Consider the following 15,689-nt stretch of genomic DNA (forward strand, 5'->3'; position numbering starts at 1 on the left):
AACTGTTGAGAATTGATCTGCATCTTCAGATTACATACACATTGTAAAATAGCTGAAACAAAAAAAAGTACTGATAAAACTTGATTTAGCTATTTTAAAAGAGGGCTAGCTGTGTGCAATAGCTCAGCACTTGTCTTCTTCCACAACAACCTTTGACCCACCAGGGCATGGTTTCCTCTCGACAAAATCATAGTAATCTTTTCATGCTGTGTGCTTGGTATCTTGTTGATTTACTTCTATATTTATGTAAGAATACCTCCCATGAAGGCCATTGCTATCACACAAACAAACAGAAAAAGGCATCCTTACCTTGAGAGAAATAGTATCAGGAATATGCAATAAAATGGTTATTTCCAGATCCCCTTTCTGTCACGGATATGTAATGGATATGAGGAAGACATGTTTTCTTACATCAAAACTTTTGCCACTTTAAAGAAGATATTTTATTTTCAGGTGGGGCCTTGTGCTCCATCAGGTTCTAGTGTAAAATGCCAGGACTGGCTGTTTTTGTTTTTTTTATTTATAGAAAATGCTTAACTTTAAAACACAATTTAATGTGGCAAATGCATATATTCAATGTTTGTAAATAAATAACGGACTTGAAAAATTCTGAATTCATCCTTTAACTATGAAGATTTTAATAGTGCATTATTTGGTCATTATTTTTATAAATTTCCAGTGATTGACTGAAATTTTGAGGTCTTCCCCCAGATTTACAATGGGATTCATGTTTCTGACGAGGACTGTCAAAGGAATCTATTTTATTTACTTTACTTTAAATCTGCTGTGGTGTTAATCTGAGAGTGTGCGTTGGATTAATGTCCTGATTAAACAACATGTTTCTTACCAGGTTTATAGTTTTCTGCCAAATAGATGCAGGCTTTTATGTCGTGTTCTCTTTATTGTGACCATTTGTCTATTCCATTAATCATGACACACATCAGCAAAAAAGCTTACAGTACGGTGGGAACAGTATGGCCTGGCAGCTGTACTATGTTTGCTTTGTGAATTTTACATACTACAGCAGTCCCACTATATTCAGTCTCAACAGAAGACAAGATTTTCTATGAAACACTGGTGGGTTAATGTTAGTTGCCCTTTCCATGCCAGTCTCCGCATAAGGATCTGTCTTATGGATTGTCTTGGGGAATTTTAACTCATGAACATTCGCAACCCCTGATTTTCATTCATATTGTAAAGTATTAATAACTTTAGTAATAATTATTACTTAAAATAATTTACAGTTAATAGTAAAATATCTTCCTTAGGGTGGCACAGTAGTTTGCAGTGGTGCCTCACACAGATCCAGAATGCTGGGGGGGTTTTCCCAGTGTCTACATGGTTTTTCCTTTTACAAACCGAAGAGCACAAATTAGTTAATCAGTTGACTCTAGGAGGACTCTTAATTGTTTTTTTTTTTTTTGGTCTTTTCCCAGACTTGTGCTTCTCTGTAATAAGATTTCTAGTTTGCTTAAGATGATTGATTGTCTTCATTTTGAAGCATTCACGATTTAATACAAAGCAGGAGATCCAATTATTTCATACACAGGAGGAATCTATTAACAAATGACATGAGGAAGAGTATTGTATCTAAGTAAATATAAGCCTGCACTTACAAAGGGGATGAACACATTTTACTTTTTAGTCATTAGTGATGTGTAACTTGAATGTTTTTACTTGCTGAAGTAAATGCTCAGTTTGTTATGCAAATAATGCATCTTTAAGATTTAAATTTTTTTTAGTGCCTTGTGATGCTTTAAATAAAACTTAAGATGGCCAAGTAAATGACTTGTTAATAAAGGTTGAAATTTAGTTGAGGGTTGGAGACACAGTACACAAAAGTAATTTAAAAATTATATAGTTTGATCAAAAGACAAAGCTCACAATTTGTCTTATATATAAAGTTCTACGCGTGGAAGTGTGTGTGTGTCTGTCTGTCCAGCCCGGAAGTGAGAGGTGGAGTTGGAATAAGGGCTCCACCTCTGAGGAAACAGAAAACTCCCTTAGCTACTAATAACACAAGTGAGGCCAGCACGTCAGGAAAATGAAACCCCAGAAGAAAGACAAAGTTGCTTAGCTGCTAACATTGGCAAACAGTATCTCTTTTAATTTTCCTCCTGCCGCTAATACACAAGTGAGGCGAGCATGTCGGCAAAATGAATCCTCCTAGGACAGAGAGGCCCAGAGTAGTTCCTTTCAGTTTACTTGATATCACTACATTTCAGTTTTTTTTTTCTGACAATTTCAATAGTTTCTAGGACCCCAGGCTTTTTACAGCATGGACTTACACAGCTAGTATATATACAAAATGCAATGAGTAAATTAAAAAACCATCATCTAACATTGTAATTGTGGTGCTTGATAAATAGGGCATAATTCCACAGTAAATGGAGTTTACATGGGTTTTCTCAGGGTATTTTTTCATTGTCTCAAAAAATGTACAATTTGGGCCAAATGGCAACTTTAAATTGACCCAGCATGTGTGTTAGTTTGAGTGTTCACAATGATGGGCCGCCATCCTGTACAGAGTTGTTTCTTGCCTTTTGATGGGTACTGCAAAGAAGAACATGGGCACAGACTATAGGAGGATGGCTCGTAATCTTTAATGTGTTGTTGGTGCAGACAGTGATCTTCCATGTCCTTTAACATTAATGATTTTTTTCATGTGGTTGTCAGTGTTTGGGTCATATGATGGTGTGTTTTAGTATTAGTGACCACCAGAGAGATTGTTTGGCTTCTATTACATACATTAATTCATACTAGTGTAAAATTAGATATAGTGTAAATTTAAAGACTGGACAATTTCCCTGACCTTAAGAAATTATTCTCCTTTAGGAACTTATATACTAACTACTACTCTGATACCTGTTTTGAAAAGTGCAGAAGATGCCAGAGTGGTAAGTGTGTAACTTTAATTCTGGGTTAAGCCTGCATTTGGTTAAAGGAGCTTAAAATTCTGAATGGTAAACTACTAGTGTCTACTACTAAGTTAAGTCAGATACAAACTAAATCTAGCAAATTTTTTTTCAGTTTTTATTCATAACTGCCACAAATACCTACTGTTTCCAGGATGTACTAATTTGTTTATGCATATTAAATTATTAATAATATACAGTATACATTATTTATTTTGGCCACTCTGGTGTAACTCTCAGATAATCATCCATGAAGAAAGCATTGATTCATCAAGTCTTTTCCCATTTTGTTTAGTTTAGAAATTACATTTTATTAATAATAATTTAATTTAACAATGTGTATCGCAAAAAAGTTAATTTTGAATTGAAAGTATGATGTTATAATGTACATCTGGTACAACAAACATCATGTGTAGTAGCTATTATACTTGTCCCAGATTATAAATATTTTTAATTAAAAATCATCTGGCATTACTAAATAAAGGGTATTTAACATTTTTAAGATGTATAATAAGTGCTCCCCTTTTCAATTTAAGGATATTTTGCGGTAACCCCTAAACTTTACAGTGGGTAAAATCTGCTGCAGTATCAATTGTTTTCTTTTCTTTTGAAACACCATAAGTTACTTCTAGTTCAGTTTAGTAAAGCACTTTCTCTTTATTAATGGTTTTAATCTTTATTTTTTGTTTATTTTCAGAGATTTTCCTTAAACTAACATTAAACAATAAGTTATAATATGTGATAAAAATAGTTACTTGTGTTGTATTGGGTCATTATTAAATCTTGTTTTTTCTGTTGTGTAGCCGCAGTAGTGCAAAGGTTAGCACTACAGCATCATGGATCCAGAGTCCTGAGTTTAAATCCTGTGCCCCATCATTGTCTTTGTGGAGTGTACATGTTCTTCCTGTGTTTGTGTGGGTTTTCTCTCCAAGTACTCTGATTTTCCCTCCACATTCCCAAATGTGCTTAGGCTAATTGGTGACACCCCCAATGCAAGTGATAATGTGAATGTGTTTGTGTCCTTCAGTGGAATGCAGCCATGCCCATGAGCAGCTTCTTGCTTCGTTGGTAATGCTTCCAGGATAGGCTTGCCCACCACTGTGAATCAGAATTGCATGAATCAAATTGGAGATTTGTACAATATGTAATGTATTTCTTGTCTCAATGTTTCATTCATAGGTAACAGTTTCCTCAGGAGGGATGCTTGTTCAGAAATTGAATGTTGATGACTTGCAGTTTGAAAAAGGCCAGTTTGATGGTACAATGGCATATGCACAGAACAAAGTAAGAATCGTTATAATTAAATATTTGCTGATTAGATATTTTCTGTGTAAAGTATGTGAGTTTGAGGTTTTTTTCCCTGAATCATTGATCCATATTTTAATTTGTAAAGAAGTTAACTTTTCTTTTTTCTTTTTATTTTTTTTTCATCTTTTAAATGAAAAGCTCCTTCCAGAACTATGACAAAGTCAGCAGTTATGCAACTATTAATTCACAAAGATAGGTGGTAAGATTTTCTACTTTAATGGGGGAAGAGTAGCCTTATGAATCTGAAATACACCAAGATTATAATATTACTGTCCACATCTATCACAGACTTTTTTTTTTTTTTTCACTACAAAATATGTTGCTAGCCATACAGTATGTTCATCTATTTGTACCATTTGCAAAATCCCTTCCTATGCGGCTGCCTTGTTTTAGTTCTTTGACAACTGATATGATTACAAGCACGTCTCCATGAAATGTAATATATTGAGATTTCTTTCTTTCATATATATATAGAGCTGGCTATCAGCACTGATGTCCCAGTTTAATTCGATTCCAATTCACAATGCCCCAATTCAATTTGATATCGATTTTATCTTGACTTAATTATCATGCACTGATGTATCTGAAGTTGAGGCTTTTTTAGATATTACCATGCATAGAGAACATTAATATAATGTGACAAATTTCACTAATGCTTTATTTGAAGGTTGTTTACTTGATTAGTAATGAACAGTTAACAGCAGTATTTGGAACATCCATCCATCCATTATCTAACCTGCTATATCCTAACTACAGGGTCACGGGGGTCTGCTGGAGCCAATCCCAGCCAACACAGGGCGCAAGGCAGGAACAAATCCCCAGGCAGGGTGCCTGCCCACCGCAGTATTTGGAACATGTAGAACAAAATATCATTGCTCTTTTAAAAAAAAAATAAAATAAATAAATAAATAATAATAATAATTAAAATAAAAACCTTTTTTACTGCACTGCACTCGTTCAGAATTCACCACTTTAACATATGTATCGCACATCAGAGTCCACACATATTAGGGTGGGGAGACTGCTTGTTTTAAAATAATGCAATGGCATCTACTTTATGAAACATCAATATTATCTTGCAAATAATATTAATACTGTATAAAATAATCAAATATTGCTTCTTAAATAATAAATGTTATTCAGTAACCTGTTAGTGTGTTATACACCATTCAACTAAACTGTTAGCCAAATTTATTCCCCTATTGGACATTTCAAATAGTCTAGAATTAGTCGAAATTAAAGATTACAGTGGGAAGACTTGTGTATTTCTTTTTTTTTTTTTAATATTTTTATTTTATTAATTTTCATTGTAATCATTCCATACAAACAGATCAATTTATAACCCAACAAATTTGAAAACAAATCAAACCCCACCCCTGAGAAGGAGAGCTTAGCTAAAGGAAAATTTCTTTAAGGCTTTTTAATAAGGCAACATTAGACAAAAGAAGGGGAGAAGTAAATATCTATATAAATAAGAGATGGAGAAGGGAGTTAAATGCAATAATAGTTAATTCTCTTATTCTAAAATAATATTGATTAAATCCTGCCAAGTTTTGAAAAAATTTTGTACAGATCCTCTAACTGAAAATTTGATTTTTTCCAATTTCAAATAATATAAAACATCGGTTTCCCACTGACTTATAAGAGGAGAATTAGGATTCTTCCAATTTAACAAAATAAGTCTGCGTGCCAAGAGTGTAGTGAATGCAATCACCGTTTGCTTGTCCTTCTCCAATTCAAGTCCATCTGGAAGGACACCAAACACAGCTGTTAGTGGGTTAGGAGGGATTGTGATACTAAGGCTGTCTGAGAGGCACTTAAAAATTTTTGTCCAAAATGATGTTAGTTTGGTGCAGGCCCAGAACATGTGACCCAGTGAGGCAGGAGCTTGGTTGCAGCGCTCGCAGGTTGGATCCTGGCCTGGAAACATTTTGGACAGTTTTAAGCGAGACAGATGAGCTCGATATATAATTTTTAGTTGAATAATTCTATGCTTTGCGCATATAGAACTCGAGTGAATTCTCTGCTTTGCTACCTTCCACTCCTTTTCTGATATATTGATTAAGAGATCTTCTTCCCAGTGTCCTCTTGGATCTTTGAAAGGTAGGGACTCTAATAAGATTTTATATATTGCGGAAATAGTGTTTGTTTCCTTGGAATTGAGCAGTATTTTTTCCAGCATTGTGGAGGGTGCAAGGTGGGGGAAATCGGGCAATTTCTGTTTAACAAAATTTCTAATTTGAAGATAGTAAAAGAAATGTGTAGCTGGGAGGTTAAATTTTGAACGTAATTGTTCAAAAGATGTAAATATGTTGTCTATATAAAGATCTCTGAGCATTTTAATTCCAAAACTTTTCCAGGTATTAAAAACTGGATATACTTGCGAAGGTTGAAAGAGGTGGTTCCCTTGCAGAGGTGCCACTGATAAAAGATTTTCCATCTTAAAATGCTTCCTAATTTGGTTCCATATTCTGAGTGAGTAAAGCACAATTGGGTTATTAGTATATTTGCGATAACTTTCATTTATTGGAGAGCAGAGCAGGGAATATAAAGAAGTACTACAGGATTTTACTTCTATTGCAGACCAAGCCTGTGTATGTGCATTTATTTGTGTCCAGGTTTTTATGGCTTGTATGTTTGCTGCCCAGTAATAAAACTGAAAATTAGGTAAAGCCATGCCACCTTCTGCCTGAGGTCTTTGTAGGGTCGCTCTTCGGATACATGGGTGTTTTGAGTTCTAAATGAATGAGGTTATTATTGAATCTAACTGTTTAAAAAACGATTTATTGATATATATTGAAATGTTTTGAAATAAAAAGAGAAGTTTAGGAAGGATATTCATCTTAACAATGTTAATTCTTCCGGCTAGAGTGAGATGAAGGGTTGACCATCTATGCAAGTCTTGCTTAATTTTTTCCATACAGACGCCAAAATTTTGTTGATAAAGAGCTTTATGTTTACTTGTGATATTTACCCCATGGTATTTAAACTGATCTGCTATGGTAAAAGGTAGGGTGTCTAATTTAATATTATATGCTTGTGAGTTCACTGGAAAGAGTATACTTTTATTCAGATTAATTCTAAGACCAGATATCTTTTGAAATTCTGTTAGTGCTGTTAAAACAGCAGGGACAGTGTTTTCTGGGTCCGATATATATAAGACCATATCATCTGCATATAGAGAAATTTTCTGTTCCAGTCCTTCTCTGACAATCCCCTTTATCTGATAAGAATTTCGGCAGTGAACTGCCAGTGGTTCAATAGCGATTGCAAACAACAGTGGCGACAAGGGACATCCTTGTCTGGTACCACGTTCTAGTTTAAAGTAGTCTGAGCAAATTTTATTAATACAAACTGAAGCTTCTGGACTGGTATACAGTAGTTTGATCCAAGCACAAATATTCGGGCCAAACCCAAATTTCTCCAATGCAGTGAAAAGGTAATTCCATTCGATCATGTCAAATGCCTTTTCTGCGTCTAATGATAGTAATATCTCTGGGGTGTTTGATTTTGCTGGTGAATATATAACATTAAACAAGCGTCGGAGATTTGAAGATAGATGTCGGCCTTTAATAAATCCAGTTTGATCTTGTGATATTACCGAGGGCAGTACTTTCTCCATCCTTCTAGCTAGGATTTTTGAGAGTATCTTAACATCATTATTCAGGAGTGAAATTGGTCTATATGATGCACATTGTAACAAGTCCTTATTTTGTTTAGGAAAGACGGTGATTAATGCTTGTCGAAATGTTTGAGGTAGTATTTGGTGGTCTTTAGCTTCTGTAAATGTTACCAATAAGAGTGGAGCTAGCTGAGTGGAGAATTTCTTATAAAACTCTACGGGGTAACCATCAGGGCCTGATGATTTCCCGCTTTGTAGTGACTTTATAGCGTCTAGTAATTCTGTTAGCGTTAGAGGTTTATCCAGTTCCTCAGCACTTAAAGCATCTATTTGTGGTATTTGTGAATTATCCAGAAATGCATTAGATTGCGTGTTGTCTTCTTTGGGCTCAGTGGAATATAAAGACTTATAGTAATCTCTAAATGTGTGCATTATTTTATTATGGTCGATGATTTCTTCTCCATTCTTGTTGGTGATTACTGGTATTGCATTGTGAACTTCTTGTTTATGAATTTGTTGTGCTAAAAGCTTATTAGCTTTTTCTCCGTGTTCATAGTAATGCTGTCTAGACTTATAAATAAGTTGTTCAGTTTCTTTAGTTGTTAAGATGTTAAGTTCTGTATGCAGGGCCTGCCTTTTCCTGTGAAGAGCTTCACTTGGACGCCTGGCTTGTTCTTCATCTATTCTAGTAATTTCATTTCTTAGCTCTGACACTTTCTTGGTTTCTAATTTATTTCTATGGGAAAGATATGAAATAATCTGGCCTCTTAAGAAGGCCTTTAGAGTTTCCCAGAGTGTTCCTGCAGAAACCTCTGTGGACGTGTTTGTCTCTAGGAAGAAGCTGATTTGTTTGGATATAAATTCTGTGCAGTTCTCGTCTGCCAATAAAAGAGGGTTAAGACGCCATCTGCGAGGTGAGTATGAGGGGCTTATTGATTTTAGCTCCAAGACTAGAGGGGCATGGTCAGAGATAACAATTGTGTCATATTTGCATGATTTAATTGTAGGCAGGAAATTATTATCTATAAAAAAATAATCAATTCTTGAGTAGCTATAATGCACTGGTGAGTAGAACGAATATGTTCTTGAGTTTGGGTTAAGAAACCTCCAGGGGTCTGATAAGTTGTGATCATTTAAAAACTGTGTAATTATCTTTGCAGTATTAGATGTCGTCCCCCCTGTCACAGGAGTCCTATCTAAGAGTGGATTTAAAACACAATTAAAGTCCCCAGCCATTATAATTTTATGAGTGTTCACATTGGGAATGGATGCAAATAGATTTTGCATGAATTCCTTATCATCAACATTGGGTGCATAAACATTTATCAAAATCATTTTACTGTTATATAAGTTGCCCATGACCATCACATATCTCCCTTCAGGGTCCGACACTACCTCTGATGCTACAAATGGAACTGTTCTATGTATGAGAATTCCCACCCCTCTAGTTTTCTTTATAAAGCTAGAATGGAACATTTGGCCAGTCCAGTCTTTTTGTAATCTGAACTGATCCTTGGTTAGTAAGTGGGTCTCCTGTAGAAATACTATTTTAGCGTTTAAGCCTGTTAGGTGAGAGCATACTTTCTTTCTCTTTAATTCGTGATTCAGGCCTTTAACATTCCAGCTCACAAAGTTAACTGTCCCATCATGGAGACATTGATTCTGAGTTTTTAATGTCATTTATAGTTTTAATTGGTAATATGGCAGTTTTAATCTTAGTTTCAAGATTCCCCATGAGTTGTTGCATGTTAGCCTGTTGTTGCATTGATATTTATAATTATAAGGATTATAAGAATAGATTAGATATAACCTGCTCTCCTTCTCTCCCCCCTTTATCCCCCCACCCCCCCATTTTGCCTCCCCACATGAGGCTAAACCCCACTTCGCGATGTTCCAGTCCTCTGACATACGAAGAGACAGAGCACGTCCGAAACAAAACAAACCCCACCCTGCAGCGGCGTTACAGAATTAAAACAGAGATATCTTTTACAGTTAAATCCTTAATACTATCTGCCGAAAATGTTCTCATTAACAATATTTAAGCTTGAAATAATCTTCAGCGCTTTTAAGTTAAGATATTAAGATTAAAAAAAAAAACAACCCTGGGAATGATTTTAAAAACTAGTCTAGGATAAACCTGGTAATTCCTACTGTAATAGTATAATGGTAATTGTATAAATAGTAGAACAAGCAATAAACCAAGGGTATGAAGTTAAACAGTCTACTTTAAGGTATAGTAAAATAAAAAAAATAAAAAATAAATAAATAAAAAAAATAAATAAATAAAACGAATCCTACTTTAATCACTTCCACATTTTCACACTCACGTCTATAACTCTATAACTCTGATTAAAACATAAACATATAACATATAAAGTCCAGATAATAAAAAAAAAAAAAAAAAGAAAATAAGGGATGTATAATTATAATACCAGTCTCTTTAAACATGGATCCAGCGATCAGATCATAGGTCCTTCCCGTGCCTTGATAGAATACGGCTCTTTAATTTTAATTAACTTTCAAAAAAGTGTCGGAAACAGCTTAGACTTGTGTATTTCTATAATTCTTCAGTTGCTCACTTGTTGCAGTCATGTTAATCAATTTCAATAATGTGTTGTCGCAATCCTCAACCAAAAAGCAAACATTTTAAAATGAGCTTCTAGAGCTAATGGTTGTTGACAGCGGCATTGAATAAATGGAACTTAAAAGAAAAGAACTGTCCATCGTGACTGATAATGCCACTATTAAGAAGCTACTTCAAATATGCTGCTTTGAGCACACACTCACTTTTGTATTGCAGGCTGCTGTGAAAATTCCAACAATTGCCCACTTGCTTTGCCATTTGAAGCAAGTTATAGGATTTCTTATCTTTAAGGTCTGTTATGTTAACAGATAAAAACTACTAAAGACTCTGTTACTTTTTGGGCACAAGGTGAATTAAACAGAAGCTTGGAGCTATCCGCCATCTGCAGTGTAGATTGTTTAGGTGCTACTCAATTGGACGTCAACTGAGATTACGTTTATGGGTGATGTCAGAGTAAGTGATTTCTCAAATTTGTTGTGTTACAACAATAATTAACATGTGAGGTGCACAACATACATATGTCTTTGCTTTTATCCAGTGATTCTTTACCACTGCACCGTTAGAATCCTTAGTAAGTCCACACATCTGATTTAAGTGTCTAAGACAATGATTTAATTTAAAGAGGACACACCATTTTATGTGAAGAAATAAAGTGTTTTTTCCATAGAAAGCCTTAACAGGCGCATTCGCACCATCTTCTGGATCTGATGCCAAAAATGAAGATGAGCAAAAATATAAATATTGTAATTAAGCAGGATAGAGATTCGCAAGATAGATCTTGAGACTTTAAGAATCGATAGTGAATGTTTAAAATGAAAAATAATGATTAATCAGAAAATCATTATTGTTACCCAGGTCTATTAATATACACAATCATTCTGTCTTCTTTTTATCCCAAAATGTGATATTGCTGACCACGGTGTATGTATTAACTTTCCTTATGTAAAAATAATGGAAAGTATATTCCTTTTAATGCTCACAGCATCTGGTATAATTTCTTGGAATTGACATCTTAGTCCATATTTGATAGATATCATTATGCAGATACAATGGCATGATGTTGTATGTGAACAGAGTATACAAATAAATTCACGTAAGCAGAATAAATGTTGGAGATTTTGGTGGCAGTGGTTAACTATAATGACAGAATGGCAGGGCTAGTACAATTTAGAAAATAAAAGTTAATCAAAATATATATACAAGTATACACATATAGTTAAGTTGGCATGTAACAGGCTTCCTTACAAGAAGTGGCAGTGTCATTGCATTTTTCACTTTGAAAAATGTGTATGCAAAAAAAAAATATTAAATTCATGATACAACTGACACTTCTTTAGTGGTTGAAACTTTTTCATATCTACGTTGAACATTTTACTTTTTCTGTGTAAATGATCAGCAGGACAACTGTTCTTTTTTTTCATATTAATTGAAGTCTGTCTTTTATGTTGCAGCAGTACATAAGCAGTTATCTGACTGGGTTTGAATGTCTGCCAGAATGTTAGTCTGCAGTCATCTCAATTTCTGGTCTCTCTGGCAGACATCATTAATTTAGCAAATGACAACTAACACTTTTAAAATCGAATATAGCAGCAGTTTAACCCGTTTTTGTTGATGTAGCTCCATGGAGATACACTGCTGAATACTGATCTCAGACTGCCGTCTACTGTTTGTTGACATTTTTGCAGAAAAGTATGTTATCCTCCACCAAAAATATATTTTTCTTTGTCTGGAGTGGAAATTATTGATGTATCTACAGTGGAACCTCGTTTTGCGAGCATAATTCGTTCCGGAAACGTGCTCGCAGTCCAAAGCACTCGTATATCAAAGTGAATTTCCCCATAAGAAATAATGGAAACTCAGATGATTCGTTCCTCAACCCAAAACTATTCATATAAAAATTATTAATACAAAATATAAAGTAAAAATACATAAAACAAATTAACCTGCACTTTACCTTTGAAAAGAATCATGGCTGGTGTGAATGAGTTTCTAAACTCTTGTGGGATTCCACCCAACGGGACGTCAAACGGAAGAGCGTCCCAAAGCAATCGCAGTCTCCCAGCACTGTAGCAGTTCACCGTAAAAGCGAATCCGAAAAGATTGCGGACATGCTATAAGTGCCTGCCGTTGATGTGTGATACAAGGAACATTATAAATGCACAGGGCATTATTACTTGGCCACGACCATGCCTGACTGCTGTGTCTGTGTATTGGAGAGTGGCAGATCCCGCTACAATAAATAACCGTGCTGTTGCTGTTTCAAGCTGAATAAAGCTGGTGTTGCTAAAGTACTGAGACTCAGCTTCGTGTTTTGGGGTGCAAGACGGGGACTCGCACATCACAGCACACACACACAGTCACAATGCTGTAATAAACAGTATACGCTCGTACGGATGTTGACTATATGAGTGAGGCACGCCGACTCAGACGGAGAATAGGAGATGATTACCCACAATTCCTCAGCAAGAGAGAGAGAAGAACCATCAGCTCAGTTGTGATCACATGACGCTCAGCAGACAAAGCATATACATACTACTCGTATTGCAAGACCTCGCTCGTTTATCAAGTCAAAATTTATTAAAAATTTTAGCTCGTCTTGCAAAAACACCCGTAAACCAAGTTACTCTCAAACCGAGGTTCCACTGTATTTGCTTTTGCTGTGTGGTTTGTAGACAAATTTTTAATGTTTTTGTACATTTAGTTATCAGTAGCAAGACATATTCAGCATTTATTTATATATTTACCTCCATCCTGATTATTACGGTTCACCAGAACAACTTTGGCTCTGTGCAAAGTTAAGCTATTGCAGTTAAGCTGATTATTATGTTTTATTTTCTTAATTTTCCTATCAAATTGTCACAGCATACAGTAGATAAAATGTAAAAGTACAAACGGATCCTTTGTAGTAAGTTTTAATTTAGCAGACTGTTTTATTTAGTTATGTTATTTGTTCATGACTTTTCACCGTTTCGTTTTTACAGAGACAGCAAGTAATCCTTACTGAGCACTGGGCAAAAATGCACCCAGAGATCCACTTTTCTGTGATGCACCCAGGCTGGGCTGATACTCCAGGTAAAAACACCAGATGTGAACTTAGGGGGTCTTGTTGCTTTTAATCATATAGGCCAACTTAATATCTGGTACATTTATTATTCATGAGCAGAGAAGCTGCATATTTAACCCCATTCGTTTATTAAGATTCTTGTAACCATTTCATGAAGCACAGGACTGACTGACTTCAAACAGATTTCATAGCTCTCAGTGTTTAAAAAAAAATACCTGATTCTTTCTTCCTTCACTTTACATTTCTTACTAAAGGTTAATAGTGTGAAACCCTTATCAGCTATATGAAGAGTTTTGCAGATGTGTTATAGGTGCATATCATATTTATTTGAATAAATACCAGCAAGACTGCTTTTTGTTTAGTCTTTTGCTTTGTGAAATTAAATGAAGAATTTTGCAGAAGTGTTACAGATGCACACTATATTTATCTGAATAATTACCATCAAGTATACAGGTACTCCTCACTTTATGACCTATTTGCTTAACGACCACTCGCACTTACGACCAATCGAGTTTCGACCTGCAATTTAGGGAATCCCCCTTCTCAGCTTGAGTGTCGGTCAGTGGCAAATGGTGACCTGCGTACTGAGCATACTATAGGCTTGCTATGCGCTTTTTCAGTCCGTTTCATTCCTACAAGCGGTCACTGTGTAACCTCATTTTTTTTTTTTTACATATTTGTAACCCCAAAATAGTACAGATGCCGACAAAAAGAAAAAGTATGGCATCATCTGGAGAAATTGTTAAGAAATGAAGGAAAGCTATCGACCTTGAAATGAAAATAAAAATCATACAAGACTACAAAGCTGGTAAAACTGGATCCTGCCCCAAGTGGAGGAGTTCAAGTATCTCGGGATCTTGTTCACGAGTGAGGGAAGAATAGAGTGGGAGATCGACAGGTGGATCGGTGCGGCATCCGCAGTGATGCGGGATCTGCATCTGTCTGTCGTGGTGAAAAAGGAGCTGAGCCGCAAGGCAAGAGCTCTCAATTTACCAGTCGATCTACGTTCCTACCCTCACCTATGGTCATGAGCTATGGGTAGTGACCGAAAGAACGAGATCGTGAATACAAGCGGCTGAAATGAGTTTCCTCCGTATGGTGTCTGGGCTTTCCCTTAAAGATAGAGTGAGAAGCTCAGTCATCCGGGAGGGGCTCAGAGTAGAGCCGCTGCTCCTCCGCATCAAGAAGAGTCAGATGAGGTGGGTCGGGCATCTGATCAGGATGCCTCCTGGACGCCTCCCTGGTGAGGTGTTCCGGGCACGTCTAACCGGGAGGAGGCCCCGGGGAAGACCCAGGACACGCTGGAGGGACAATGTCTCTCGGCTGGCCTAGGAACGTCTTGGGATTCTTCCGGAAGAGCCAGAAGAAGTGGCCGGGGAGAGAGAAGTCTGGGCATCTCTGCTCAAGCTGCTGCCCCCGCGACCCGATCTCGGATAAGCGGAAGAGGATGGATGGATGGATGGATGAAATAGCATGTGTCTTGAAATTGGCACATTCGACAATTTCAATGATTTTTAAGGATAAAGTTAGAGTGAAAGAGGCGGTGAAATCATCGACAGGATTTAAAGCCATAATAACTAGGTAGCGAAAAGGTCTTATTAATGAGATGGAGAAATTATTGGCGATCTGGTTTGACAACCAGATGCAAAATAATATGCCGATAAGCCTTTTAATAATTCAAGCTATGGCATGCAGTATCTTTGAGACTTTGAAGGCACGTGAAGGCGAAAAATCGACAGAATTATTTACAAATGATAATATGTACATATGCATGTCTTTTTATGAATAAATTTGAAGTTTGTTGCATAATTTTATAACTTTACAACGATCCTGTATTCCCGGCGCAAGCTCCTCGCTTATTGACCAATTCGCTTAACGACATAGTCATCGGAACGGAACTCGGTCGTAAAGTGAGGAGTACTTGTATTTTGTTTAGTCTTTTTTGTGTTAATTTAAGAGGTAAAGATGGGGATATTGCTACCCTTGAAAGTGTATTACAAATCAGTTTTAGCAAAAAAAAAATACAGATAAACTAGGGGCCTCATGACAGTTCTGTGACATTTTAAAACATTTTATCCTTTTTAAAACAGTGAACATGTAATTCATATTTCAGCCTATAAAATAATTTTGGTGTTAGCAAAAGACAATGCAAAAATACATACTGGTGTGCACTGTATCTTATACTGAAATAAATTA

The 15,689-nt window shown here is 35.9% G+C and overlaps 1 protein-coding gene across 1 annotated transcript in view; it reads left to right on the top strand.

Annotated features, from left to right (window-relative positions):
- Positions 1–15,689, top strand: part of dhrs12 (dehydrogenase/reductase (SDR family) member 12) — a 37,823-nt gene that overhangs the window by 13,787 nt on the left and 8,347 nt on the right. The window contains exons 6-8 of the mRNA XM_028799704.2: positions 2,836–2,897; positions 4,095–4,199; positions 13,411–13,501. Coding sequence (XP_028655537.1) covers positions 2,836–2,897; positions 4,095–4,199; positions 13,411–13,501 — 258 coding nt within the window. The remainder of the gene's footprint in view (positions 1–2,835; positions 2,898–4,094; positions 4,200–13,410; positions 13,502–15,689) is intronic.

This window comes from Erpetoichthys calabaricus, chromosome 4, assembly GCF_900747795.2.
Source record: "Erpetoichthys calabaricus chromosome 4, fErpCal1.3, whole genome shotgun sequence".
Taxonomy (NCBI): Eukaryota; Metazoa; Chordata; class Cladistia; order Polypteriformes; family Polypteridae; genus Erpetoichthys; species Erpetoichthys calabaricus.